This window comes from Microcaecilia unicolor, chromosome 10, assembly GCF_901765095.1.
Source record: "Microcaecilia unicolor chromosome 10, aMicUni1.1, whole genome shotgun sequence".
Lineage (NCBI taxonomy): Eukaryota > Metazoa > Chordata > Amphibia > Gymnophiona > Siphonopidae > Microcaecilia > Microcaecilia unicolor.
The window spans coordinates 207,026,421-207,051,088 of NC_044040.1; the positions used below are offsets into that span (position 1 = coordinate 207,026,421).

The window sequence follows — 24,668 nt, forward strand, 5'->3', positions numbered from 1 at the left end:
TTGTTATATTTTAATTAGATCCTTTTTATCTGTCCACTGTTGCCACCATATATGTTTCAGTTGGACCCTGTGATCCTGAGGTAGACTTTTATGTCAAAACACAGATTTGTGTTGGATCTTTTGGATACAGCTGTCATATACTCTGGTAGACATTGATATTGACTTCCTAAGCATCATTGTTGGACTTTTGTTTGTTTGTTTGTTTTTTTATTTGATTTTTATTAAAGTTTTATGATTGGCTAGCTCTAGCTTCCTCTTTTGTTAGAATTCCTTTGACCCAATGGAGGCAGTGTATGCAAATCACTGTCATGCATATTCATTGTGGATATCCTGAAAGCCTTATTGGCAAGAGGGTACTCCAGGACTGGACTTGGGAAACACTGGCTTATGAATGGTGTCTTCAGTCAGTGGCCAGTGCTGTTACAAATCTGAGGGATCCCAGGAATTCTTCCATTCCAGTGATTTTCAGGTCTGTGAGGAATATCCGAGTCACTGGATATTCTGGACTAATTCTGATGATCCTTGTGGTAGAAGTTCACAGATGGAAATTAAGGAGAAGGAAGCTAGAGAGCAGCAGTAGAGCGACGTTCACTGAATTTGCAGCTACTGTGTGGAGAGGATGAAAAAAAAAAAAGACTTAAGTACAGCATGGGGGGAGGGGTGGACGTAGGCTCATTGCATCAATTCCATAATAGCTTTGTTAGAAAATACCAGTACAGCAGTTACATATTTAAACAATCACATTGTGGTACATCTGACATCAGTCCACCTATAACACTGTGTTATCACGACTCACTCAACGATGGCCACCAGAGTTGTGCTCAGCTTTGGCAGAAAATTTCTAGTGCCCATCCTAATATACACTACAGGATTTGATGCCATAGACTGTGCAAGGATGAGAGATAGCAGGAGTAGCCGTGAACATTTATGAAAACATAGCAATGCAGAACAACAATTGAAAAATTAGGTTTACCTGCATCAGGTGGTCAGTATTCTGTTACAGCATTTTTTACCTGGTTTGGAGGGGCAGGGGGCACACGCCCAGCATTTCTCACCTGCCTCAAAGGGGGGGGCACACCTCCCAGCATTTCTCACCTGCCTCAAAGGGGGGGGGGCGCACTCCCAGCATTTATCACCTGCCTCAAAAGGGGGGGGGGGCGCACTCCCAGCATTTATCACAAAAGGGGGGGGCACACTCCCAGCATTTATCACCTGCCTCAAAGGGGGGGGGGCACACTCCCAGCATTTATCACAAAAGGGGGGGCACACTCCCAGCATTTCTCACCTGCCTCAAAGGGGGGGGGGCACACTCCCAGCATTTCTCACCTGCCTCAAGGGGGGGGCACCCCCACATTTCTCACCTGTCCCAAAAGGGGGGTGGACACCTCCCAGTATTTGTTACATGTCTCTGAAAGGGGAGAGAGCACACCCCTTCCAGCATTTCTTACTTTCCACAAAAGGGGGGGGGGCAATATTCCCAGCATTTATCACCTGCCTCAAAGGGGGGGGGGGCGCACTCCCAGCATTTATCACCTGCCTCAAAAGGGGGGGGCACACTCCCAGCATTTATCACAAAAGGGGGGGGCGCACTCCCAGCATTTATCACCTGCCTCAAAGGGGGGGGCACACTCCCAGCATTTATCACAAAAGGGGGGGGCACACTCCCAGCATTTATCACCTGCATCAAAGGGGGGGGCACACTCAGCATTTATCACAAAAGGGGGGGGCACACTCCCAGCATTTATCACAAAAGGGGGGGCACACTCCCAGCATTTATCACCTGCCTCAAAGGGGGGGGGCACCCCCACATTTCTCACCTGTCCCAAAAGGGGGGTGGACACCTCCCAGTATTTGTTACATGTCTCTGAAAGGGGAGAGAGCACACCCCTTCCAGCATTTCTTACTTTCCACAAAAGGGGGGGGGGGCAATACTCCCAGCATTGGACGGGAATATATAGCCACCATTGAACAAAATTTTTGTATAAGGAATGGATCCTCAGATGGCAACCAATTGAACATAAGAATAGCCATAGTGGGTCAGACCAATGGTCCAACTAGCCCAGTGTCCTGCTTCCAACAGTGGCCAATCCAGGTCACAAGTACCTGGCAGAAACCCAAATAGTAGCAATGTTCCATGCTACCAATCCTAGGGCAAGCAGTAGCTTCCCCATGTCTGTCTCAATAGCGGACTATGCATACACTGTTCACTCTGGAACTCCTTGGTGGAGGATGTGATAACTATTCTTTGAGTGAAAAATATTTGCTCCTATTGGTTTTAAAAGTATTTCCATGTACTTTCATTGAGTGTCCCCTGGTCTTTATACTTTTTGAAAGAGTGAAAAATCAATTCACTTCTACTCATTCTACAGCACTCAGGATTTTATAGACCTCAACCATATCCTCCCTCTGCCGTCTCTTTTCCAAGCCGAAGAGCCCTAACCTCTTTAGCCTTTCCTCATATTGGGAGGCATTGCATCCCCTTTATCATTTTGGTCACTCTTCTTTGAATCTTTTCTAATTCCACTATATCTTTTTTGAGATACAGTGACCAGAACTGAACGCAATACTCAAGGTGAGGCCACACCGTGGAGCAGTACAGGCATTATAATATTCTTGGTCTTATTTTAACGCATACGGAAGCCCAAATCTTCACTGGTCCATTAATTTCCAATTTATACTGAATTTTCCAATGTACTTTTCCCATTATCTTCATCCCTTAAATCAACTTTTTCATAGTTTCAACAGCTTCTTTCAATGTTTTCAAATATTAGAAGAAATCACTTGTCTGCTCTAGAGGACACCTCCTAGAGCAGATAAGTGATTTGTTGTAATAAATATTTGAAAACATTGAAAGAAGCTGTTGAAACTATGAAAAAGTTGATTTAAGGGATGAAGATAATGGGAAAAGTACATTGGAAAATTCAGTATAAATTGGAAATTAATGGACCAGTGAAGATTTGGGCTTCTCTGTGGTTTAAAAATATACCAATTTGGTCACCATCTGAAGATCCATCCCTTATACAAAAATTGTGTTCCTTGGTGGATATATATTTCCTGTGTATGGTTGTTTTCCCACTGTTGTCTATAATTGTACTAGCTGTTCAGCCCGTAAAAACGTGCTAGTATAGGAGGGAGGGGGGGTTGAAAGGCCCCCCACCCCGTCGCCGAGTTCGCCGCTGCCGCTCCCCCTCCGAGTTCGTCCCCCCCCCCCGGAGCCGTCGCCACCAACCTTCCACCCGGTCGGGCCCTCACTCCGCTATTGAAACAGCGAGGGCACGCAGCACACAGCTCTACTGCTGAGCTGCCATGGCCTTCCTTCTTCTCTGCCTGTGTCCCGCCCTCGTGTGATGTAACGTCGTCGAGGGCGGGACACAGGCAGAGAAGAAGAAGGAAGGCCGACGGCAGCTCAGCAGAGCTGTGTGCTGCGTGCCCTCGCTGTTTCAATAGCGGAGCGAGGGCCCGACCGGGTGGAAGGTAGGTGGCGGCGACTCCGGGTGGGGGGAGCGTTAGCGATGGCGGTGTCCCTCGCAAATGCGCAGTAGAGACCCTCTCTGTTCCGCCCTCGTCATCACGTATTGACGCGGGGGCGGGGCAGAGAGGGTCTCTACTGCGCATTTGCGAGTGAGTACGACACTCGCCATTTATATATATTGATTACCACTTTTCTAACTACTCCGAAGGGAGGGGGGACACATTCCTTCCAGTATTTCTCACCTGCCTCAGAAGGGGGGGGGGGGGGACAGTACACACCTCCCAGTGTTTCTTACCTGCAGCTGAAGGGCAGCGCACTCCTTCCAGGGTTTTGATGTATTCTTTTCCAAGCCACTCCAAATAAGTTGTTTTTTCTTCGACAGGCACAATTTTAATTGTAGAGTCTTTAAACAGCAGATCTTTCCCTTCATAGTCCAACGAGTTAAACATTTTAAATGAGGCGTTACTGCCGTATCCAAAGAAATCCTGTAACAAGGATTTGTGAGTAATTAAACATGTCTTTTTGCAATTTTCTGATCTGACGAAGAAGGGCAACCTTCGAAAGCTAATCAAGAAATGTACTAAGTTATGTCCAATAAAAAAGGTATCATCTTATTTTCTTTTCCATGTTTGATTTCTATTGATAACCTTAAGAGTGGACTAACACGGCTACCACACTCCTCTGCAATATCCATAGAAACAAAGGTTTGGTGGCAAATGACACTCGTCACATCTACCCAATATCCCTCCTACTATGGCAGGGTAAATAAATGCCAGTTTCCATAGGAGCCAATGGGTGTTGAGCACCCTCAATACTGAGCAATCTCTGGCATTATGTCCAGGGAGGGGTAATGTGTGTTGTGTTTGGCACCCCCAAATCATTTTCACCTAGTATACGTAGACTCTCAGAGATGGGCAAAGTAAAGCCTGGTACGTTTAAGGTAGCGGGCCTGAATTTGTTAAAGGGAGAGGTAAGAATAAGGCAATGAGTTTTTTTGGTGTTAAGCTTTAATTTGAAGGAGTTGGCCCAGGTGAAACCAGCCTGATCTCTATGAATTAGGGAATGAATATCATTTTCCATTCTACAACACACACAACCCAACTGAAAGGTTATGAGGAGAAGCAAAGGTGCAGTTTACACTTATCCGCTCAACAGATAAGGTATCAAGAGAGATTTAGAATGGGTCACTAGCATGGCTGGTGCTGAGAATCAGACCCCTATATTTCTCCTAAAACACTGTCAAGAAAAGGTGGCAATGTTTCAACATGATCGGGGAGCTGAACACAAATTACCCTTCCTTGGGCACAATGAAGGCAGCTTGCTCAACATTAGGGGTGCTCGGCACTCACTGGCACCCACAGAGCTGGCTCCTGTGGTCTGAAGTATTTTCAGTGTCTAGTTGAAATGACTCTCTTCTGTTTGGAAAGCAGAGCCGGCTGCAATTTGCTGACTATTCTGAGTTGTTCAGTGCTCACTGCCATACTGTCTGTCCTTTCTCAAGGACTGAAGGGTGACCCATTCATTGGCCATGACTCAATTCCCCAAAACACTCTGCAGATTAAGTTTTACTTTCAGAATTGATCTGCACCTGAGCTTTATTCAGCAGGCCAAACACAGCATAAGTATTGGTGTCAGGGCGGACCATGACTGCATGTGCAGGTACTGGAGCCCAGTTACAGCCTGCATACTGGTTTACTTCAGCTCGAGCTCCGTTTGGACACAACAGCTGGAAATCACTGGATTTCAAGTTGGCAGCCCAGGAAGCAGGATTCATGCCTGAAAAGGACAAGCGTTTGTGATCAGAAAGGTAGATTTTGTGTTTTCAAACCATCATCACTTATAATATCTATCAGTGACTGGTATATACAGTACCATCCGTGTTTTCCAAGACTGTGGAGTGTTTGACAAAAGCCACATCTCCAGCATCCTCTACCAGACACCTGGGAACAAAGAGGAAATAAAATGAGGTCCCAGCATCTACCATTATGTTTCATCAAATAATTACTTCATACCATGCAACCCCCGGGTCAGCATTACAGACTGGCCCAGTGGCTCTGCAATGCCATGTGGAAGGATCTTTAGTTCCATTCCTAAGTCAGGTCTTCTACTCCAGGTCAGCTGGCAATAGGGGTGTTGCAAAGACAACATTCACAGCAGTGGCGTTTCGCCCCCCCCCCCCCCCCCGGCGAAATGACACCCCCCTCTCCGGGTGCATTTTTACCTGCTGGGGGGGTGCCACGCGCCTGTCTGCGCCGCTCGTTCCGTGCTCCCTCTGCCCCAGAACAGGAAGTAACCTGTTCCGGGGCAGAGGGAGCATGGAACGAGCGGTGCCAACAGGCGCGTGGCACCCCCCAGCGGCGTGCACCCAGGGCGGACTGCACCCACCGCCCCCCCCCCCCCTAGGAACGCCACTGATTCACAGCAACTTCTAGGATGGGGAGTCACAATTGTTGCTTACCATTGACCCCTTATGGGATAGGTTTAGGGCCCCTGGTGCATGGCTCCAGAGAAGGATTCCTGGTGCATGACACCCCCAGCCATGGACCTTTGCTGCAGTGACCACACATGCATAAAAAGTTTCATTCTCACACATAGAAACAAAGACTCCCCAGGTCACTCTCACAAAACACATTTTGGAATTTTTTGCTCACTGTAAAGCACACCTTTGAAAATTATGTCTACTCCAGGGGTAATTTTTCCACTTTTGTTGAGTTTCATGCATGCTTGTCCAAACTCAAGGGCTGCAAACAGTGGCTATCCCTAATCGCTCGGGGCTTCAGGAACACCCAAAGGTGGCTTATAAATGCAAGGCTAACGTTGAGGAAATGTTGAAAGCATTGTGCACTAAACAGTTGAATGGAGAGCATTCCCCATGTGGGAAATGCATGTATTGTAAATTTTCCCTTTCTACCAATAGTTTGCCTATCCCAGGGATGACTAAAAAGTTTTATTTTAAAAGCAAGACTACCTGTGACAGCCATCAGGTTGTGTATTGCCATAGTGTGCCCGTGCCAGCTGTATTACATTGGGCAAACGAAAAGGAAATGGAAACAGTGTGTAGCAGAGCACCTTAGTAACATCAGGAATATGAGAATGGAAGCTCCCCTGGTGGCTCACTGGGTTGATGCAGGTCATTCAGTTTGATGATTTACGTTTTACGGCATTATTGCAAGTTAACTTAAGGTGGTGATATTAGCGAGGTATTGAAGGCTCAGGAACAAAAGTTTATTTTTTTTATTGGCATACAGTGGTCCCTGGGGGGTTAAACTTGGAAGTAGAATGGTGATTGAACTATTGGGACCCTAATGACTTTCATATGCTGGGGTTCATTTGCTTCCTTTATAAACCCGGAAGTAGATTGCAAGAGTTTTCCTGTTTGTGGTCGGCGTTTGCAGCGGGCGAGGCTTATTTATAGCATTTGTATCCCACATTTTCCCACCAATTTGCAGGCTCAATGAGGCTTACATTTGCCGTAATGGCGGTTGCCATTTCCGGTTAACAGGATTACAAATGGTATTGCGTTAAGGTGCATACATACATGGAACCTAATATATATGGAACAGATCATGGTATATATATATACCATGTGCATACATACATATATGGTAAAGAAGAATACATTATGGTATTGCAAGAAGGTTCCTGAGTAATAAATTGGATTGTAGCATACATTAGGTCATCGACTATAGAGAGACCCTATTCGACATAAGGTTTACAGTGGTAGTGCTTGATCATTAATAGCAAAGAGGTTAAGCAGTCATGTGATAAAAGTTCGGTTTTGTATAGATCGTGTATAATGTTATTATGTAGTATTTAAGATGGATGTTTATGGTATGCCTTCTTGAAAAGATCTGTTTTCAGTAGCCTTCGGAAGATGGTTAGGTCTTGCGTTGTTTTTATGGCCTTCGGTAGTGCGTTCCATAGCTGCGTGCAGATGTATGAGAAACTGGTCGCGTATGTGGATTTGTATTTTAGCTTAGATATTATCCCTCCGGTAAGCAGCCAAAAGTTGGTATTGAATGAGGTTGAGGTTACATGTTACTCGCGCAGGAGTTAAATTTGGAGTACTATGTGTGTGCCTCTTTTTTGTAAGGATTTTACTTGTTCCTCCTGAATTTACAGTTTCATTTTACAGGCACTGGGTCTGTCCCTAGTGGGCTCACAATCTAAGTAGTACATTGTACTACTGTTGTACCTGGGGCAATGGAGGGTTAAGGTACAGAGAAGGGCGACGAAAATGATAAAGGAGATGGGACGACTTCCCTATGAGGAAAGGCTAAAGCAGCTAGGGCTCTTCAGCTTGGAGAAAAGGCGGCTGAGGGGAGATATGATAGAGGTCTATAAAATAATGAGTGGAGTTGAATGGGTAGATGTGAAGCGTCTGTTCATGCTTTCCAAAAATACTAAGACTAGGGGGCATACGATGAAGCTACAATGTAGTAAATTTTCAACGAATCGGAGAAAAATTTTCTTCACTCAACGTGTAATTAAACTCTGGAATTCGTTGCCAGAAAATGTGGTAAATGCGGTTAGCTTCCTAAAGGAGAAGTCCATAGACCATTATTAAATGAACTAGGGGAAAATCCACTATTTCTGGGATAAGCAGTATAAAATGTTTTTGTACTTTTTTGGAATCTTGCCAGGTATATGTGACCTGGATATGGAAACAGGATACTGGGCTTGATGGACCTTTTGTCTTTCCCAGTATGGCAATACTTATGTACTTATGTAAGTGAATTGCCCAGGATCACATGGAGCTGCAGGGGGAATTGAACCCGGTTCTGCAGGATCTCAACCCACTGCTGACCATTAGGCCACTCCTCCACTCCGAATGCTAGCCAATCACATGGCAAAATCATTTCCCAGCAGTCACTGCTCAAGTAGTTCTATTTTGCCATTTAGAGGAAAACTGAAGAGTTAACCAATTTTTTTCTTGTGAAGGTTGACTTGAAGGGTAAATTGCTATGATCATTTTTACATTCCCTTGAAAGCTTTAAAGACTTTGCTTGCAGATGTCTATCTTAAAGGATTTGGTTGGCATTAAGAGGTGGGAAGCACAGCAATCAATATTCACAGACGCAATTCATGGCCAGTGGCGAGAAACTCGATACCACTCCACAGCCTAACGCTTCCATTTAACTGTGCTCAACTGAGGTTAATTTTTGGAAAGTTTCTAGTTTGATCATTAATTATTGAAGGAAGCATCAATCTAATCATCAGCTTGTGGTTCAACAGTACATTTGATTTTCATGACAAAGATACCATCAACTCCGAGCAAGAGACACAAGGACAGACAATAATGCTGACTGATAATCCTGTGTAAGTGCAATGAACGTCTCAGCATGAGCCTGTCCCTGGCCAAGCGTGGACAAACGGCTGTGTTACCTGAAGGCGCCACTGTAGCTGAAGTACGGCTCCTCGTTCCCACTCACGCACTTCTTCTTCTCTTTTTCATCACCCTTACAGAGCGCACACAGGGTAGCTGGGAAACCATTCTGATTGGCTCCAGGAACGCAACTTTTAGAGAAGAACTCTCCTACAGCTAAAGCAGAAATTTTAAAAATGTGTATTCCCTTCTTCAAAAAAAAAGTCAAAATCTAAAATAAACCGTCAAATGAATCATCTGTCCAGCCTTCAGGGCTGTTGCTATAAGAAGAGGAAAGGCCACTTTGGCATCCTGTGGAGGGGGAGGCGCTCTGTCACCAAATCTATTCCAACACCATCTGCAATTCATCTGTGTGCTATAAACATTAAAAATATACAGAATTCACGATAAAAGTCCACAATCCACTCATATTAACTAATTCATTTAATTTTAAAAGGTCATATGCTGTAAGTCCTGAGTAAAGTCACATTCAGGTGGTGAATAAGAAAACAATAAAAATAACATTGAGCAGATTAAAATATTAACCACCATCACATCTTGACTGGCATCCAAGAGAAGAAAAACACACAACTAGAATCCAGCAGCAACAGCAGTGTAGAAAGTGATCAAATACTACTATAATTTTGCCGCTAGCAGTCAACGGGAGGGAATTCCAGAAGTCTGTCCAGCCCTATCCCCGGCTCCCAACCACCAGCTCTGCCACCCATTCTAGGCTAGGCTCCTGAGGATCCCTTCCTTCTGCACAGGATTCCTTTATGTTTATCCCACGCAACGGAATTCAAACATGCGTGGGATAAACATAAAGGAATCCTGTGCAGAAGGAAGGGATCCTCAGGAGCTTAGCCTAGAATGGGTGGCAGAGCTGGTGGTTGGGAGGCGGGGCTAGTGCTGGGCAGACTTATACGGTCTGTGCCAGAGCTGGTGGTTGGGAGGCGGGGATAGTGCTGGGCAGACTTATACAGTCTGTGCCAGAGCTGGTGGTGGGAGGCGGGACTGGTAGTTGGGAGGCGAGGATAGTGCTGGGCAGACTTATACGGTCTGTGCCAGAGCTGGTGGTGGGAGGCGGGGTTGGTGGTTGGGAGGCGGGGATAGGGCTGGACAGACTTATACAGTCTGTGCCCTGAAGAGGACAGTACAAATAAAAAAGTAGCACATATGAATTTATCTTCTTGGGCAGACTGGATGGACCGTGCAGGTCTTTTTCTGCCATCATCTACTATGTTACTATGACTGTTAAATTACAATTAAACAAAAGGAAACCTCAACTGCCCAAGGGAGAATGTAAACAAAAAAGTGAACCCGAAGATCACTACTCCCCCAACTGGGCTAAAAAAAAACACACCACATTTTTAAGATCTCAGAGAAGCTCAAACGATTCTTCTCTTCCTTCAAAGCAAACCACAAGATCTAAATTGTGCAAGCTGTAACATTTTTTTCACTGAAAGTATCTGCAAAGGGGTATTTTACCTGCAGTGCAAAACACTATTAGGCTCATACCAAGCTAATCTGTTTCTTAAATATAAGGGGCCACAGCTGGCCACCAGTGCAGTTCTGTCAAAAACGGGGTGGCCCTCACCCACTGCAATTTACCCAGGACTATACAAGGCCACCAAGCTTTGAAACAACTAAAATTTGTGCAGCAGGTAGGTCAACGAACTACTACTACTACTTAACACTTCTATAGCGCTACAAGGCATACGCAGTGCTGTACACCATACACAAAAAGACAGTCCTTGCTGAAAGAGCTCACAATCTAAAAATGGAATGTTGCTAGTGGAATAGCAACATTCCATGTAGAATCTCAAATAGTAGCAACAGAATTTCCAATAGTAGCAACATTCCATGTAGAATCTCAAGGAATAGCAACATTCCAGAATCTCAAATAGTAACATCCCATGTTCCACTGCACTAACCACTAGGCTACTCCTCCACTAGCAACATTCCATGTGGAAGCCTGCCCTTGCAGATCAGCAATGCGGCCGCGCAGGCTTCTGTTTCTATGAGTCTGACGTCCTGCACATACGTGTTGCTGATCTGCAAGAGCAGGCTTCTACATTACTACTACTACTACTACTTATCACTTCTATAGCGCTACAAGGCATACGCAGCGCTGTACACTATACACAAAAAGACAGTCCCTGCTCAAAGAGCTTACAATCTAAGTAAGACAGGTAACAGACAGAACAACTAAGGGATAAGGGGAATTAAAGAAAGGAGGGGGTAAAAGGTACAGGCAAGTGAGCAGTGGTTAGAACTCAAAAGCAGCGTCAAAGAGGTGGGCTTTTAGCTTGGACTTGAAAATGGCCAAAGACGGGGCTAGACGTACCTGCTCGGGAAGTCTATTCCAGGCATGTGGTGCAGCGAGATAGAAGGAACGGAGTCTGGAATTAGCAGTAGAGGAGAAGGGGACAGACAAAAGAGATTTGTCAACAGAACTGGCCATTGCAGTAACGAAGATGGGAAACGATGGGGTCCTTTTACAAAGGTGTGCCAAAAAGTGGCTTGTAGTCAGCCCACGGATGTCTACTTATGAACTATAGCTGGGGTCCCTAGCCCCAGGGGTTATAAATACTCTTTCTTCAGTGTCCTCAATCTCCGCTGGGCCTAACAGTCCCTGCATGGCATAGCACTACTAAGCTATCAACCAGGTCTAACGCTCGGTTTTTAATCAAATACAGTACACAACTTGTTTTGCTTCAGAAAAATGCACTCGTTTAAGGCCATAGCTTTCTACAAAATGGAAAGCTACGTAGAACAAGTGAAGATGACACATCATGGACCTCATGAATAGAGAAGGTAGAAAAATACATAACAATAATCTAGCATCATATTACCGAATTTCACAGCACATTAACTTCTCACCTTAGGCCAATATTTAAAAAATAATATAGAACAGCAAGAAAGCAAGGACCATGCAACATGAGACATGTTATTTGTATGTGTGTTATATACCCCTGATGCAGCTATTCTTGGTGAACCGTGGCCGTGTTGGGTTCTATGAATATTGATTACGAAATAAAATATTTGCCTGGACCTTTTTTGCTTTTGGTCAATTTTTGAGTACACACTTTTTTTTTTTTTTTTTTGCTCCCAGGAGAACCTTCCCTGATCATCTCACCTGTAACTATGTCACAGCCCTTGGGCGTGATGAAGCCCTTATCGATGAGGACATTGACCGGAACGTTCCACCCAGCTGTCCGTTCATAGCCTGTGTGGCAGGATTTCTTCCCTTTCAAGTCATTGATGGTAAAGGCATCGGAGCTGGATTTTTTCACCACTGCCACAGCATAGTAGTTAGCATTTTGCTCACCTAGTAGATTTAAATAAAAATACTATTCATTAGAAGAACCAATAAATAGACTAAGTAAGTAGCAGTAATATCACCACAAGTGCTTAGGGAGAAACATTCTTAACTGTTACCTTCTAGCAAAGGTTTATAATCAAACTTACTTGCCTTTCCCCTAAGTCAGTAAGATTAATGGGACAGTGAAAACCAGCCTTCAGTTCGGTGGTTGACAAAGAGGCGGGGCAATGATTTAGGAGTTCGGTACCCATGTACGCCTTGGTGGGTGAAGAGTGGGGTTTCATAGACACTGGAGAATGGAGTATGTGGGTCCCCAGGGTGCCTCTTCTTAGATTCCAAACTTCTCTGTTCTCTGGTCTTCTTTGCTTCTTCCCTCCCCCTCCCCCTCATTTCATCTCTTCTAGCCCAGTCCACAGAATTGATGGAAAGACGTTAGCAAGGACCAAGGAGCTGCCACTCCTATCTCTCACATGGTCCTGCAGGGACTGAGTGTCTGTGAGCTTTTCTATCGCTACCTCAGACCAGGCCAGAAGACAGGAGGGGGCAGAGTGCCATCTGGATCACTAACGGTGGGCTTCAAGGTCTGGGCAGGGGCCAGCACTGGTGCTGGGATCAGATGACATCTTCAAAATTTGGTCCTGAAGGCGACTACCTACATTGCCAATGGGTAAATCCAGGCTGGCACATAGGTATGTGTGGTTCAAACTGGGGACAGTTGTTAGAAGATGAACAAAAGGTAACACATAGGTGTTTGTGTTAAATACAGCAAGATTCGAGGTTCCCCAAAGCTCTTCCCTCTGGCTGACGCTTCTTAAACATCTACAGTGGGGGAAATAAGTATTTGATCCCTTGCTGATTTTGTAAGTTTGCCCACTGACAAAGACATGAGCAGCCCATAATTGAAGGGTAGGTTATTGGTAACAGTGAGAGATAGCACATCACAAATTAAATCCGGAAAATCACATTGTGGAAAGTATATGAATTTATTTGCATTCTGCAGAGGGAAATAAGTATTTGATCCCCCACCAACCAGTAAGAGATCTGGCCCCTACAGACCAGGTAGATGCTCCAAATCAACTCGTTACCTGCATGACAGACAGCTGTCGGCAATGGTCACCTGTATGAAAGACACCTGTCCACAGACTCAGTGAATCAGTCAGACTCTAACCTCTACAAAATGGCCAAGAGCAAGGAGCTGTCTAAGGATGTCAGGGACAAGATCATACACCTGCACAAGGCTGGAATGGGCTACAAAACCATCAGTAAGACGCTGGGCGAGAAGGAGACAACTGTTGGTGCCATAGTAAGAAAATGGAAGAAGTACAAAATGACTGTCAATCGACAAAGATCTGGGGCTCCACGCAAAATCTCACCTCGTGGGGTATCCTTGATCATGAGGAAGGTTAGAAATCAGCCTACAACTACAAGGGGGGAACTTGTCAATGATCTCAAGGCAGCTGGGACCACTGTCACCACGAAAACCATTGGTAACACATTACGACATAACGGATTGCAATCCTGCAGTGCCCGCAAGGTCCCCCTGCTCCGGAAGGCACATGTGACGGCCCGTCTGAAGTTTGCCAGTCAACACCTGGATGATGCCGAGAGTGATTGGGAGAAGGTGCTGTGGTCAGATGAGACAAAAATTGAGCTCTTTGGCATGAACTCAACTCGCCGTGTTTGGAGGAAGAGAAATGCTGCCTATGACCCAAAGAACACCGTCCCCACTGTCAAGCATGGAGGTGGAAATGTTATGTTTTGGGGGTGTTTCTCTGCTAAGGGCACAGGACTACTTCACCGCATCAATGGGAGAATGGATGGGGCCATGTACCGTACAATTCTGAGTGACAACCTCCTTCCCTCCGCCAGGGCCTTAAAAATGGGTCGTGGCTGGGTCTTCCAGCATGACAATGACCCAAAACATACAGCCAAGGCAACAAAGGAGTGGCTCAGGAAGAAGCACATTAGGGTCATGGAGTGGCCTAGCCAGTCACCAGACCTTAATCCCATTGAAAACTTATGGAGGGAGCTGAAGCTGCGAGTTGCCAAGCGACAGCCCAGAACTCTTAATGATTTAGAGATGATCTGCAAAGAGGAGTGGACCAAAATTCCTCCTGACATGTGTGCAAACCTCATCATCAACTACAGAAGACGTCTGACCGCTGTGCTTGCCAACAAGGGTTTTGCCACCAAGTATTAGGTCTTGTTTGCCAGAGGGATTAAATACTTATTTCCCTCTGCAGAATGCAAATAAATTCATATACTTTCCACAATGTGATTTTCCGGATTTAATTTGTGATGTGCTATCTCTCACTGTTACCAATAACCTACCCTTCAATTATGGGCTGCTCATGTCTTTGTCAGTGGGCAAACTTACAAAATCAGCAAGGGATCAAATACTTATTTCCCCCACTGTATATGTTGCCTTTGTGCGATTAAACTAAATGTGAAGGAGTAGCCTAGCGATTAGAGCACCAGACTGAGAACCAGAGCAGCTCAGTTCAAATTCCACTGATACTTCTTGTGGTCTTGGGCAAGTCATTTAACCCTTCCATTGCCTCAAGTACAACCTTAGATTGAGAAACCTCAAGGGGACAGTGTCTGAATATAATTCATCTTGCGATAAATCTGAAATAAATAAATACTTAGATCATTTGGGGTGTTTTTCTACCTTTAGGTAAATAAACAAACATTGATGTTATTCACTGAGCAAAAAAAAAAAACAGGTTCACATGAGTCTGTAAGCTACCACAGATTGGATGAGAACCAACAAGATCTTACCAAGTCAAAGGAACTACAAACATATCTTCCCCATGGTCATCTGAATGCGGGGCACTGCAGGGATCTCCGCTTTCCCCGATACTCTTCAACCTCATGATGATTCCCCTAGCCAAGTTACTAGCCAAACATTGCCTTAATCCCTTCATCTATGCTGATGACGTCACTATATTTATCCACTTTAAATCCAATCTATCTGAAATCTCCGATAAAATAAATATAGGCATGACCACCCTAACCTCTTGGGCTAACGCTTTCAAGATGAAATTAAAGAGAAAACAGTGTCTAGTCCTTTCATCTCAATACTCTCCACTTCTCCAGACTACTCTTAGCACCCCAGACGTTAAACTCTCCATATCTGACAACCTAAAAATACTTGGAGTAACGATTGATAACCATTTATCATTCGAAAACCATTCATCACAAAAAAAATGTTTAATATGATGTGGATTTTGAAATGAGTGAAATCATACCTTCCCCTGGACACCTTTTGGAACCTAGTACAATCCACAGTACTCATGCACGCAGATTACTGCAACAGTGTTTTCTTAGGATGTAAGACCCTAATCCTGAAGAAACTTCAGACTACACAAAACACGGCAGCCAGACTTATCTTTGGCAAGTCAAGATTCAATAGCGCAACACCTCTTTCGAGAGAAGCTTAATTGGCTCCCCATCAGAGAAAGAATAAATTTTAAAGTCCACACTCTGATTCATAAGATCATATATAGAGAATCCCCTAACTACATGAATAACCTCATCGACCGCCCAACCAGAAATAGATCATCGTCTTCTCGTACTTACCTCAATTTACACCTTCCCAACTGCAAAGGTATTAAATACAAGACCTCCTATGCATCCAGTTTCTCCTTTTTGGGCAGCCAGTTTTGGAACACTCTGCCAAGATCCATCTGAACAATCAACGACCATCTACCATTCAGAAAAATTTTGAAGACCCATCTCTTCAAGAAAGCTTACCCTAATGACCCAACTTAACTTTTTAATCCCACCCACATGATTCCTGCCCCAATGATTATTATACCTTTGGCCACATCTCACAATCTCCTTATGCTCATTCCTCAATCTCTTCCTCTCCATCCTTCCTACTTCTTACCCCTCCCAATCTCTTCTCCTTTTGTTCATCCTATCTTTGTTTACTTCTCCATGCTCAATTTACATATCCTCAAAACCCCACTACTACTATGTTTACTACAACTTGTAACATTCTCCTTCAAGACTTTGTAATTATATTTACTATGTAAGCCGCATTGAATCTGCTATGTGTGGGAAAGCGCAGGGTACAAATGTAATTAATAATAATAATAATACATAGGTTCCTATGAGGCGTATTTTCAAAGCACTTAAACTTACAAAGTTATCTATCTCACTGAGATAGATATGGTGTGCATGTGTTTGGAGGCGGACTGAACCCTGATGCAGCTAAAGTGAAACATGCGGCATGTCAGCTAGCAGTCCTGCACCAAGTGAATCTGCATGCTGAAGATAATGTTCTATATTGATTCTATATTTTACATAAAATGATAAAATGTTTTTGAAAAAAGATCACGTTTGGATATAAATGACTAAACTGAAAGAAGTTCTAAATGTTGTAGACCTGTGAAGAGGCAGGCGAGACAAAGGTAGAGTGACCCTTGTGAAACATGTCGCCGCTGAGGTCTTATGAAATTTACATGAGCCTGCTTAGTTTCTAATATTTAAAACAACTAAGTTTCATTTGGGCATTGGGTTTGCCCCTGCCTTGAACCATATTTTGGTCAATTAATTGTGATACTTAGGGGACCTTTTACTAAACTGCAGTAAAATGTGGCCTGCGGTAGTGTAGGTGCGTGTATTGGGCATGCCCCAGGTCAGTTTTCATCGCAACTACAAACATTTTTTAAATTTATTTTTTTAATGGGACGGGAATAGGGCCTGCGGTAAAAACAAAACCAGCGCGTGCCCAAAAATGGCCCGAGCCCTTAACACCACCCATTCATCTAGCGGTAAAGGCTCACGCACTACACGCGTGGTAACCGGTTGGCGCGTGCCAACTGCCGGTTACCGCCAGAACCGGTGCACGTAGAAGGAAATAAATAATTCATCCAGCCATTACGGGCGAGCGCCAAATCTGAAATTACCACCAGGAGGACATGCTGGCCTGGTGGTAGTCTCATTTTGGCGTGCGCTGCACTGCGTAGAGCCTACCGCGGCTTAGTAAAATGGCACCTTAGCAATTTCAGGGCAAGTCCCTTAGTCTTTGCTATTTTTGAAAAAGTAATCAGCTGATTTGCGTTTACTCCCATACTGTTTTCAAATCGCTAAGAAAAGGGAAGATCGATTCCTCACACTTACCAAAGTACCTTTCTCCAGCGGCTGGCACTAAGCCGTATATCTTTCCAGCTTTGTATATATCTCCTCCATCCAGGGTTATGGCATCAGCCTGCTTAGCCTGAAAAAGACAGAGAGAGGGTAATTCTATAACAGGCCATCTAGGATAAGAGGGTAATTCTAAGAGGGTACAAAGGAACCTACTTAGGAGCTATTTTATAAAGAAAAGTAAGTGCCAGACTTGAGACACCTGCGTCTAAAAATGTATTTATTTGTCGCATTTGTATCCCACATTTTCCCACCTATTTGCAGGCTCAATGTGGCTTACATAGTACCGTCAAGGCGTTTGCCCAGTCGGTTGTTAACAAATACAAGATTATATAGTGATCAAATGAGGTATGTGTGGAGGGTCGGAAGGGATGAAGATTGTGTGTTGTCCAGTACGAGTATATCAGTCTTGCTGGAGTACGAGGAAGGAAACAATTGGAACTTAATTTCTGTACATTTTTTGATCTTACTACAAGCGTGTATAATATATTTATATGCACTCTTGATAGTTTTACCCCTGACGCAGCCTGAGGGCAAAACCTGGCCACGTCGGGCATTGTTCTAATAAACCTTTTGACCTAATTCTGCTTTTTTTTTTGTCAGTACGGTCATAAGGCATGCTATGTTTTCGGTGAAAAGGTTTACGTAGGATTGTTGGGATAGGCCTTTTTGAAGAGGTTGGTTTTTAGTGATTTCCTGAAGTTCAGGTGGTCATGGATTGTTTTCACAGCTTTTCGGAGGCCATTCCATAGTTGTGCGTTTACGTAGGAGCAGTGGCATAGCCAGACGGCCAATTTTGGGTGGGCCTGAGCCCAAAGTGGGTGGGCACAAAATTTTCTCTCTGTCTCAGCCCCCTTCCTCCCTGCACTCTCCTCATCTCCCCTGGCACCTCCCAATTCAAAATATAATTTAGCTCATAAAGATCCCCAAGTTCTGTCAGCTGAAAACTTCCTTCGAAGACAGCCACAAATCCCTTTTACCAAACTTGGCAGGCAGCAATAGCAACAATGCCTTGAGTCACCGATGCTGGCACCCCATGCATGCTTAGTTATCGGTGGCTCAAGGATGTTGCCGCCATCTGCCAAGCTTAGTAGAAGGGAGTTTTGGCTGCTTTTAGAGGAGGTCCTCAGCTGATGTAGGTTAGGGATCCCCACCAGCTACAGCAAAGGTCGGGACTAGTGTTAGACATGCTAGGGCCCAGACTCTCACCAAATACAGAACAAGGGATCACAAATTAGAAATAAAAATATGTAGACAAAAATTGAACTCGGAACCTCGGCATGTTACAGTGGAGAAATAAAATCTGAAATATATTTCTTTTTTTCTACTGAACACAATAAAATGATATCCGCTGTGCACATTTCTCAAGCTAACAAATTTCAGTTAATAAATTCAAAATAAAATGTCTTTCCTACCTTTGTTGTCTGGTCATTTTATTTTTCCATTATGTTGGTTCAAGTTTCTCTTTTCCACTTTCCTGTCTTTCTGTTAATTCTCCTTCAAGCAGCTGCTCTTCATTTGTCTTTTCTCCACTCTCATTCCATTCCCTCACTACACTGACATATTGATGTTTGTTTCATTTTAGCTCATTCCTATCTTCCTGCTCTCTGTCCACTCAAATTTCATCTTCTAATCCTTTTCACTTTTCAGATACCTGATTTCCATCTCCTTCTTTCACCCACTAGCTCTCCTATTCCCCATCTCACTCCTTCTCCAGCCTTCATCTTCAATCTACTCCCCGTAATCACTATCATCCTCTCGTTCATTTCCTTACCACCCCCTTGGCCTTCCACATGGTTCCACCATCCCAGTGTCTGCCTCCTTCCAACCCTTCTAGTCCAGCATCTGCTCCCTCTTTCTCCTCTCTCCACCCTCTATCCCCTCCTAGCATCTTCCTGTCCTTTCTGTCTTTCCTCTTGCCCCTTCCCCCAGGGGCCAGCATTTCTCCCCCTCTTCCATCCCACCCACATTCCAGCATTTCTCCCTCACTGTCTTCTATCCCTGGATCCTACATCTCCCTCCTTCTTCCCCCTCCTCTGCTCTCATGGTCAACATTGTTCCCTCTTTTCCTCTTCTCTCTCACCCTTGCATCCCAAGTCTAACATCTGTTTCCCCCCTTGCAGCATCTCTTCCACCACCATGAAACATTTCTCCTTCATCCCTCTCTCCCCTGTGCAGTACCTTTTCCTCCCCTCCCTCCCAGGTCCAACATTTCTCCTTCTTTTGTCATTCATCCCTCCTTCCCTCCCTCCCCACCCTACCCTACATCCAGCAATTATCCCTCTCTCTCCCCAATAATGATCCCATTTCTTCTACTCTCCCATGCATGTCTCCCTCTCCTACACCCCCCCTGCATCTCTCCCTCCCCTCCCTAACAATTTCCCTCACTCCTACACCCCCTGTGTAGCATCTCTTTTCTTTCCCTCCCCTCCACTCCAACGCCCAGGCAGCCCAACAATTTTATCCTCGCCAACCCCCCCCCCCCATGCAGCAACAGGAGCATCACGGCACCGCAGCATGTTTCAAAGGGTTGCTGGCAGCATGTAAGAGAGAATTGCTGCAGTGCTACTGATGACCCAGAAGCCTTCCCTCTGTTGCGCGGATTTCAGGTCAGACAGCCAGCAGCAGTGATTCTTACACGCTGCCAGCAACCCTTTGAACCGGCGCAGCAGAAGAAGGAAGGCAGCTTCGGTCCCTGCATTTTTTTTCTTCGATCGTCGCCGGCAGCGCTGCCATTCACACAGGCAGCTTCGCTCCCTTCTGCTGCGTCCATCCGGCCCATTCTGATGCACTTCCTGTGTACGTAGGGCCAGATGGACGCAGCAAAGGGGGGCGGAGCTGCCTGTGTGAATGGCAGCACTGCTGGCGACGATCGAAGGAAAGAATGCAGCGCTGGCGGGGAGGAGAACGAATTTCCGCGAGCGACGTGGGCGGGCGGGCCTGGACAGAAAGTGGGTGGGCCTGGGCCCACCCAGGCCCACCCGTGGCTACGCCCCTGCGTAGGAGAAGCCGGCTGCGTAGGTTGTTTTGTATTTCAGTCCTTTGCAGTACTGGTAGTTTTTCTGTGGCCGGACCTTTGGCATGGAATAAGTTACTCGAAACACAAAGGAGGTAGAGTTCAATCAATCCACATAATCATCAGATAATCCTCTCACCTAAATATATAGAACCCAAAAGGTCATTAAAAGTTCTTTCATGTAAAAAACCACATACAGAGGAAAAAGCCTCAATAAGCCAGACCAGCTATAATCTTCCGACAGTCGCAAATTGGCTACAGTACAATCATTGGCATTAAAAAATCCTCTCATGTGCTTTTAGAGTTTTTAAAAAAATATTTTTACTTTACTTCATCTTAGTCTTAGGACTGCCCATGCTCAGTTTCATTAAAACGAGCGTGCCCGGCGTGACCGAGAACAGAGCAGAGCAGGAAATGCGAGACCAATGCGGGACAAATGCTTCAGCCGGTGGGGGTTGGGGACCCCCGCCAGCCAAGGTACCATTGTCCAGCAGCGGTGGTGGAGGGGAGGCGGACTAAAATGTGACCCCAACACTTTGGGCTCTGCCCCCCCCCCCCCCCCCCCCCCCCCCCATTGAGGTCTGGCTACGCCCTTGGAATGGGCTTTCCTGTAAAAACGGTTGTACACGTTCTCAAAGGAACCCTTTGAACTTACGCTTAAGTATGTTCTGACTGTTCTATGGTACCAGTGTCACTATGTTAATGCTACATCTGTAATAGATAAGCTTCTGTTACTTGGTGATTTAACTGAGGCTTCTAACCTGGGATTTTTCTTTCTTGTCAGAAACATGGTTATCTGATATTAATTGCCCTGAATTATCTCTTTAGTGTCCTCTTGGTTATAGTGTACTACATTCCCCTAGGTTACATAAACAGGGTGGTGGGTTGTCTATTATTTTTTTTTTTAATTCATATTAGTTTATCAGATTCTGATGTTTTTACCAGGCCTAGTGGTTAGGGTGGTGGACTTTGGTCCTGAGGAACTGAGTTCGATTCCCACTTGAGGCACAGGCAGCTCCTTGTGACTCTGGCCAAGTCACTTAACCCTCCATTGCCCCATGTAAGCTGCATTGAGCCTGCCATGAGTGGGAAAGTGCAGGGTACAAATGTAACAAAAATAAAATAGATACTATTGGAGATTCTACATGGAATGTTGCTATTATTGGAGATTCTACATGGAATTTTGCTACTATTGGAGATTCTACATGGAATGTTGCTATTCCACTAGCAACATTCCATGGAGAAGGCTGCGCAGGCTTCTGTTTCTGTGAGTCTGACGTCCTGCACGTACGTGCAGGACGTCAGACTCACAGAAGCCTGCGCGGCCACATTGGTGATCTGCAAGGGCCGACTTCTACATGGAATATTGCTAGTGGAATAGCAACATTCCATGTAGAATCTCAAATAGTAGCAACAGTGGAGGAGTGGCCTAGTGGTTAGGGTGGTGGACTCTGGTCCTGGGGAACTGAGGAACTGAGTTTGATTCCCACTTCAGGCACAGGCAGCTCCTTGGGACTCTGGGCAAGTCACTTAACCCTCCATTGCCCCATGTAAGCCGCATTGAGCCTGCCATGAGTGGGAAAGCGCAGGGTACAAATGTAACAAAAATAAAATAGATACTATTGGAGATTCTACATGGAATGTTGTTACTAGTGGAGATTCTACATGGAATGTTGCTACTATTGGAGATTCTACATGGAATGTTGCTATTCCACTAGCAACATTCCATGTAGAAGGCTGCGCAGGCTTCTGTTTCTGTGAGTGTGACGTACGTGCAGGACGTCAGACTCACAGAAGCAGAAGCCTGCGCGGCCACATTGGTGATCTGCAAGGGCCGACTTCTACATGGAATGTTGCTAGTGGAATAGCAACATTCCATGTAGAATCTCAAATAGTAGCAACAGTGGAGGAGTGGCCTAGTGGTTAGGGTGGTGGACTTTGGTCCTGAGGAACTGAGTTGGATTCCCACCTCAGGCACAGGCAGCTCCTTGTGACTCTGGGCAAGTCACTTAACCCTCCATTGCCCCATGTAAGCTGCATTGAGCTTGCCATGAGTGGGAAAGCGCAGGGTACAAATGTAACAAAAAAAAATAATAAATAAATGTTTTGTAGATTTCAGGAAGGCCTACACTCCTCTTTGGGTTCAATAGGATTATTATTGTTATATCGTCCACCTGGTTCATGGGCTTCTGTCTAGGATACTATTGTTAAGCCTTTTTTCTTATTATGTTACACACAGCCTTATTTCGAAAATACGGTCTGTTCCGCCCCTTCACGTACCCGTTCTCGGACATAGAGGCCCATGGAGATGGGCGTTCGCATTCAATTATGTCCCTCACAGTGTACTAGGTTGGTTATTCTGGGGGATTTAAATCTACCTTTGGAGCAGGATTATGATCCTAGAGTTAAGGGTGTAAAACATTTTTTTTTTAGATTCAGGGGCCCTTTTACTAAGCTGCGTGGCCCGGTCGGTAATTTCATTTTCTACGCGTGCTCACTATGTGCCCCAGAACATTTCTGGCGCACGGCGCTAACCGGGCAATAATCAGCATTTTTTGTTGACTTGTAATGCGCTATGAAATCTGGACTGCTCTTTTCTTATGCTGTACTAGTTTTTTTATTGTGTTTTGGTGAGTTTGTATTATGTATTTTAGATTATGTACGTTGGTTTGTTACCCACCTTTATCCAAACATAAAATACTAGTGTAAGTGGCAGGCACAGACATTTCTACCAGCTCTTGGACACGATCAGGGGTGTGCTGGTAAATTTTTAACAACAGGCTCTTTCTCCGGACGGACGTAGCCAGCTCTGCAGTTGGAAGGGCCGGGGGGGGGGGGGGGGAGCAACACTTGCCTCTCTCTCCTCCCTCCCTTCGTGTGGGCACACTAGGCATACCTTTGCTGGCAACCAATAAATGGACTGCCACCACTCCCAACGTCTTGCTCTGAGCAGCATGCTGGAACTTCTCACACATGTTGGAGAAGTCCCAGCCTGCTGCTCAGAGCTGGAAACAAGGAGCGGGGAGCAGCAGCAGTCTATTTACTTGGCTTGCAGGGCTCAGCATCCCCACCAGCAAAGTAAAAGAGAATTCAGCAGGGGGCCAAGCCCACATTTTGGGAGCCAGTTGTTAAAGTAGCCATGGAGGGCCCTACTTTAACATCCGGCTCCCAAAATTCTTAAAAACTTAACAACCGGCTCTTGCGAGCCTGTGAGAGCCTGCTCCAGCACACCACTGGGCACGATGCCCTATTCCCCACTGTGCCCACATTCTGCAGTTCCTCACACTCTACTTGTGTTTTAACAATTGTGAATAATTTTGTGTCATCCGCAAAGTTGATCATCTCATACATTGATCCCTTTTTCCGATAACATATGTCAATTTTATACAGCACCTATCCCAGTACAGACCCCTGGAACACTCTACTATTAGGAAAACTGACCATTTAGTCCTACTATCAGATTATCCCATGACTTTTATGAATGGAGAAGACTTGCCGGAAGAAAGGAAGGCCTGCACCACAAACCCTACAGCAAGAGACAAACTGTACACTCTGTGACACAGAACAGCAAGGCAGAGTATGATTGAAGAACATTCATTTCTGTAGCAGGCTTCATCAAAGTAAGAGGGATTTCCATAAAAAATACTTTTAAGGACAAGACAACATTATATACTGGAGAAGGCGACAGGATTCGAGGAAACGGGAAGAAATATTTCTTGAGGACAGTGCTATTACCAGCTACAAGGAATTGGGCAGGGGGAGGGGGCAGAGGTTTAAGAACATAAGAGTGGCCATACTAGGTCAGACCAGTGGTCCATGTAGCACAGTATCCTGGGCAGAAACCCAAATAGTAGCGACATTCCATGCTACCAATCCCAGGGCGAGCAGTGGCTTCCCCATGTCTATCTCAATAGCAGACTATGGACTTTTCCTCCAGAAATTTGTCCAAACCCTTTTTTAAGCCCAGATACGCTAACCACTGTTATTAAAATCCTCCAGCAAAGAGTTCCAGAGTTTCCTCCTATTTGTTTTAAAAGGGTTTCCATTGAGTGTCCCCTGGTCTTTGAACTTTTTGAAAGGCTAAAACATTTATTCACATCTACTTGTTCTACACCTCTCAGGATTTTGTAGACCTCAATCACATTTCCCCTCAGTCGTCTTTTTTTCCAAGCTGAAGAGCCTTAACCTCTTTAGCCTTTCCTCATACGAGAGGAGTTCCATCCCCTTTATCATTTTGGTCGCTCTTCTTTGAATCTTTTCTAATTCCACTATATCTTTTTTTGAGATACAGCGACCAGAACTGAACGCAATACTCAAGGTGAGGTCGCACCGTGGA

At 45.1% G+C, this 24,668-nt stretch overlaps 1 protein-coding gene across 2 annotated transcripts in view; it reads right to left on the bottom strand.

The window, feature by feature from the left end:
* Nucleotides 1–227: 227 nt before the first annotated feature.
* MELTF (melanotransferrin) overlaps nucleotides 228–24,668 on the bottom strand; it is a 71,158-nt gene continuing 46,717 nt past the window's right edge. The window contains exons 10-16 of one of the 2 annotated variants that reach the window (XM_030216358.1): nucleotides 17,293–17,389; nucleotides 11,977–12,168; nucleotides 8,858–9,014; nucleotides 5,345–5,412; nucleotides 5,061–5,248; nucleotides 3,768–3,957; nucleotides 228–603 (exon numbers count right to left, since the gene is read on the bottom strand). In XM_030216358.1, coding sequence (XP_030072218.1) covers nucleotides 536–603; nucleotides 3,768–3,957; nucleotides 5,061–5,248; nucleotides 5,345–5,412; nucleotides 8,858–9,014; nucleotides 11,977–12,168; nucleotides 17,293–17,389 — 960 coding nt within the window. In that variant the 3' untranslated portion in view covers nucleotides 228–535. Of the gene's footprint in view, nucleotides 607–3,767; nucleotides 3,958–5,060; nucleotides 5,249–5,344; nucleotides 5,413–8,857; nucleotides 9,015–11,976; nucleotides 12,169–17,292; nucleotides 17,390–24,668 lie in introns of both variants that reach the window. The other variant, XM_030216357.1, reaches the window with a different exon arrangement.